Source organism: Nuphar pumila, chromosome 2 (genome assembly GCF_984573655.1).
Source record: "Nuphar pumila chromosome 2, dmNupPumi1.hap1.1, whole genome shotgun sequence".
Taxonomy (NCBI): Eukaryota; Viridiplantae; Streptophyta; class Magnoliopsida; order Nymphaeales; family Nymphaeaceae; genus Nuphar; species Nuphar pumila.
This window is the reverse complement of record NC_143250.1, coordinates 128,234,300-128,239,845: the sequence shown is the minus strand read 5'-3', so window position 1 is coordinate 128,239,845 and position 5,546 is coordinate 128,234,300. Positions and strand designations below refer to the sequence as shown.

General features: G+C 37.5%; 1 protein-coding gene across 1 annotated transcript; it reads right to left on the bottom strand.

Moving 5' to 3' along the window:
• Positions 1–1,050: 1,050 nt before the first annotated feature.
• LOC149847077 (uncharacterized) lies at positions 1,051–2,967 on the bottom strand. Its single transcript, XM_089993141.1, has 7 exons — positions 2,573–2,967; positions 2,408–2,495; positions 2,192–2,332; positions 1,761–1,925; positions 1,531–1,584; positions 1,267–1,413; positions 1,051–1,119 (listed from the first exon to the last, which is right to left on the bottom strand). The coding sequence occupies exons 1-7, from the start codon at positions 2,965–2,967 to the stop codon at positions 1,051–1,053; spliced, it is 1,059 nt and encodes a 352-aa protein (XP_089849267.1).
• Between the last annotated feature and the right edge of the window lie 2,579 nt (positions 2,968–5,546).

Genomic DNA, 5,546 nt, shown 5'->3' with positions numbered 1-5,546 from the left:
CAAAAAACTTTTATAGTGATTCAATCATGCATATATGTGTTAATAGACAGTCAAAAAATTTTATAGTGATGAAATCATGCTTATATGTGTTCTAAGGTTGTCAAAAAACTTTCATAGTGATTCAATCATGTATATATGTGTTATAAGACAGCCAAAAAACTTTATAGTGATGAAAATCATGCTTATATGTGTTCTAAGGATGTTAAAAAAATTTCATAGTGATGAAATCATGCTTATATGTGTTCTAAGGTTGTCAAAAAACTTTCATAGTGATTCAATCATGCATATATGTGTTCTGAGGTTGCCAAAAAACTTTCATAGTGATTCAATCATGCATATATGTGTTATAAGGCAGTAAAAAATTTTCATAGTGATGAAATCATGCATATATGTGTTCTAAGGTTGTCAAAAAACTTTTATAGTGATTCAATCATGCATATATGTGGTATAAGGCAGTCAAAAAACTTTCATAGTGATGAAATCAGACTTATATATGTTCTAAGGTTGTCAAAGAACTTTCATAGTTATTCAATCATGCATATATGTGTTATAAGGCAGTCAAAAAATGTCATAGTGATGAAATCTTGCTTATATGTGTTCTAAGGTTGTCAAAAAACTTTCATAGTGATTCAATCATACATATATGTGTTATAAGGCAGTCAAATAACTTTCATAGTGATGAAATCATGCTTATATGTGTTCTAAGGTTGTCAAAAAAAAATCATAGTGATGAAATCATGCTTATATGTGTTCTAAGGTTGTCAAAAAACTTTTATAGTGATTCAATAATGCATATATGTGTTATAAGGTAGTCAAAAAATTTTATAGTGATGAAATCATGCTTATATGTGTTCTAAGTATGCACCGTAGGAATTCAGAAGTTTCTCCTCTAAATCACTGGACCAGCAAAGGAGAATGGTTCATTAGCTGCAGAACATCCATGAAAAAGAAAATAGAAATGAAGCTTGAACTGACCATGAAAAAGAAAATAGAAATGAAGCTTGAACTGACCACCATAGCTACAATTGAATCATCTCAGATGTGAACATTTCAATGGAAATGATGACTCCTAACATAGTCATTCCCAAACTGCATCCACCAATTTCCTTGTTTGGGGTCCTTCAGTCAAGAAAAACAAAAATTAATAGAAAACCCAAGAAAGGAACAAGGAGGTTTTAAAATTTTAACATAAAACAAAGACATGTTAAATATATTCTTTGGTTCTGTGTTTTCTGTTTTGGATTTTTCTGATTTATATTTTTTTACCTTCCACACCAGTATACTGATAGCATATTGGAAACCACCAAAACCAAAGATAGGGGAAATGCTAGCCCCCATGGCTATCTTGCTATTGATTTGGATGAAGCCAGAGCATAGGAGATTGTAGCACCCTGTAGCTTGATATGCATCACTCTGTTTGAATCAAATAATGAAAGCACAATACACCAAAATATTAGGAACTTGTTTATGAACACAAAATGGAATTAACATGGTAAAAAGAAAGGCCAAACATTCACTCAAGAAACTTACAGTCCAGTAAGTAAAGAGCCTGGTGTTTTTGTCCCCATAAAGATCTGGGCTTACCTGTGTATTTGCCAAAGTCAAAACAAATGTTCAGAAATACACAAGATATAAGTTGTTCTTTTCTTTCAGTTCAGAATTTCCAGAATCCTTATAAAAAATGAGAAAAAACAATTTTCACAGAGAGCATATACTAAAATATGTTCAGTCTTTCAATTTTTTTATAAATCTATTGTCACCTGCCAGCCAGCCTCAATGCTGTTGAGATCTTGACCAAAGGAGCCACCTAATATCCAAAGCTGTGAAAGGCTGAACTTGTTGGATTGTAGAATTGTAGGTTCCCAGACGTTTATGGTGGCTTTAGCTCCATAATATTTATCGCCTTCAACATAAGCAATTGCATGCTATTATGCCATCCAAAAAAGAGAAAAAAACAAATATATTAGCAAATTTTTCTGAAAAGAAACAAACACTGCAGAGAACACATAGATTAAAAGAAGAAAAAAATAGCCTTTTCATGTAGAGACATATACAGATAACAAGCACCCGAATGAAAAAATCGTTTATATTTTGAGAAGAAAAAGGGAAAAAAATTAGTAGTACCTCAAAAGAAAAGTAGCTACATGAAAAAGGAAAAAAAAATGGCAAAATGGCTAACGACATGGCAAACCTTGACTGGTGCTTCCAAATTCCCACCATCCTTCTTTACAGTTGTAGCTGGCTTCTCTGCATCACTCTTGTTCTCAGGTGTTGATGCTTCGCTTTTTGCTTCAGGCTTCATCCTAGTCGCTGGATCTTCCTCCTCATTCACCTGAAAGAAGTAGAAGCTATAAACAGAAGCTGGAGGAAGAAATCTTTGGACCTCATATTCTAAATAAAAACCAACCTTTGGGGCATCAGCATTTGCTTCCAGTTTTAGAGTGTCTTTGCCATCAAACTTGCTTTCATGGAAAATACTCAAGCCATGTGCCAGACTGTTATATATAAGATATGAAGCGTGAAATGACAGATACATGACTAAAACAAAGCAAAAACAGGCAATTGTTCTCACCTCTTGGATGATATAACAAGCTTCCCATTTCTGTACTCAGGATCCTTGTTGTTCATTAGGTGATAAGAGACCGCAGATACTACTATTTCTTCTATGTACTTACCCAAAATCATTGTGTCTGCAAGGCAGATAGAACCCAGATCGTCACAATCAAGATCATTTGATGCCAGAACCTCTATAATGTGATTCCTGTTATCTTGAAACTGGATCATTTTCTTGTCTTCTTCCAATTGAGTTTTCCAGCTAACTAAGTGGGTCTCATCTTCAGGTGGCTTAATCTCAATGTTGTAAGTAAACAACAGAGATAACTTCTCATCCACTTCCCTGTAATCATTACCAGGATCCAACATTCTGGAGCCAAGGATGAGAACAGGTCCTGAGAGTTTCTTCAACATCTTTCGGAATAAGGAGTAGACCCTCTGGGATCTAAAGATAAGATTCTCAATATCTCTGATGTAAAGAACAATAGGTTTCTTTTTTGAGACTGTGACCAGAACTTGTCCAGTAAGATCAGAATTAAAAATTGGCAGTCATACACCAAGAATTTATGAAAGCAAGCATAGGACTAGCTAGTGGCAGTAGGAACAACTCCACAGAACAACAAAGCAAAAGGCCTTCACAATAGACTTTAAACAGAAATAACAGTAATCAAGAATGCAATTTCACATCTAGGAATTAAACACATAAAGCATTAGAAATTTTACCCTGTAAAGGGCCTGTATAAAATTTTTCTCATCAAATGCCCAGCTGCTAGTACGCCTCAGTGGAGCTACAGTTTACAACAGGCAACATATAAGAATAAATGACAAGATATACTATGTAAAACAATATACAACTATAAAAGTAAACTTGACCACTCATGCATCTATCAATTATCCATCGACCTTGAACTGACAACCATACAGAAATATTGTCTGAAATATAACAATTCATCCATCCCATTAACTGATCCAAGAGGGCATAATACAGTAAACTACACACACAATCAAACTAGCTTTAGCAATCTGACTGTGATGAATCGAGAAGGCATTGATCAACAAATAGAAGTTATACTAGATGCTGTTTCCCCTAAAATCTTCCGGAAGGTCCAGTACAGTATTTTCACAGTTATTAAATATGCAGTTAAAAACAGATCTATTGAAACACAAGCAGAGAATCTACTCAACAAGGGTCGAACTGATACCAAGCATTAAAACCAATGAACTTACATGTGATAAAGGGTCAAATCCTTTAATAAAATCCATAGCAGACTGCTTAAGTACCTGCATTTTCACATTCAGAATGATCGTAGACCAACCCAAAATAGAGCAGGCAGATAAATAACTAAATGAACTTAGACTTTAACAAACAAGTAATGCAAAAAAAAATATAGAATATCCAACACAACACAACATATCTGATCGGACTGAATTAACATCAAGAGAAAAGAATATTCAATTATGATTAAAAAACCCAAGATTTAATGCAAAAAAGTGGATGGAAGCATGACCAGCTGACACACACAGAACAGATTTACAGTTTATATGAAAGAATCATCCAAACCTACCAAATTGACCAATAAAAAATAATGAAACAAAGGGTTTAAATGGGAAACTGGAAATTGCCGAATCCACAACCTCCAGAGCTCTAGGTTTTGCAGTTACATAAAACAGGCAGGGGAAGAAAGAAGCACAGTGTGTCGCATTCATAAGCCAAGTCACGGATGGCACATGTCACAGTTGTACCAAGGTACTATAGTGACCATGTATGCTAACCGTAGTACCCATAATATTCTGGTGATGCAGGGTGTTCTGCGAAGAAGACAGAGTTTGTCGGCTGGCGGTGTTAGCTACGACGCTGCTCCGGCGAGGCCACAGACGGGGAAAGGAAAAAGAGAAGAGGGAGGAGAAGAAGGGAAAGAGGCGGAGGCGGTGGTAGTTACGGCGATAGCACCCGGCTCCGGCCGGCTGCGGATGGGGAAGGTGAGGAGGCGTCACGGCGGCAGTCGGGAAGACGATTTGGGGGTAAAGAGAGAGAAAGGGAGGGATAATTTCGCGCGGTCGTTTTTACGGAAAAATAGCAACAGAATTAGTGACGGAATTAGCGACGGCAAAATTCCGTCGCGCAAAAATCTGTCACAAAACTGAGGCTACTTAGCGACTGATGCACGAAGGAAAACTATCCGCCGCTAATCTATCGCTAAGTTGCGACGGAGTTTGAGATATTGTTTTTCTGTCGTGAATCCGTCGCTAAGTAGCATCAGATTTGCGATGGAATTTTCTCGTCGCTAATTTTGCAAATATTTTGAATGTTAGCGACGGATAGTTGTCTCTCACTAATCCGTCGAAAAGCCTTTTTCTTGTAGTGCAAGGATCCCCCCACAGCCCCGCCTTGTCTTTTTAGGAACCGAGCCAGCTTAGCCATTGGGCCCCAGCCCCTCCCCTTCTTGTTTTGGGCCCGACTTGGTTAAGACCAAGCCAGTTCTGGCGTGGAATATGTTCCACATTAACCAACTCAAACTCAGTTTCTCCAAACCCCAACTGTGCCAGGCTCATGTCTTTTTTGCATGAACCCACCTCAAAGAAGTAATAGCTAAGTCGTGCATCAGCTTATGAATGCCTCTGAGCCAACTTAGTCATTCCCCAAGCCGGTTCTGTCATGGAATCTATTCCACATTAACCGATTGAAACTTGGTTTCCTCAAACCCCAAACCGAGCCTGGCTTAGGTCTTTTACGCACGAATCTGGCTCAGAGAATTGCTAGCCAAGCTATGCATCGACTTATGAATGCCTCTGAGCCAACTCAGTCTTTTCGATAACTGAGTCACTCGGGTTAGTCGCTTCGAGCCCGCCTAGGTCCATTCATGTCAAATTAGGTCTAGTTTCAACCCCTATAGCGCAATCATCACCTCTTCTGCAAAAATGAGAATTTAACCTCGTTCTTTACATATTACGATAAAAACTTTTTGAGCACACCACATCAGCGTAACGAATGA

Bases quoted from the DNA above. Each gene is read 5' to 3' on its own strand.
- LOC149847077 (XM_089993141.1), bottom strand. From the start codon at position 2,967: ATGTTGAAGAAACTCTCAGGACCTGTTCTCATCCTTGGCTCCAGAATG. The intron at 1,926-2,191 runs GTTTGCCATGTC...ATGGCATAATAG, and splicing joins ATTTGGAAGCACCAGTCAAG to CATGCAATTGCTTATGTTGA. The intron at 1,585-1,760 runs GTGACAATAGAT...GCAAATACACAG, and splicing joins GCATTGAGGCTGGCTGGCAG to GTAAGCCCAGATCTTTATGG.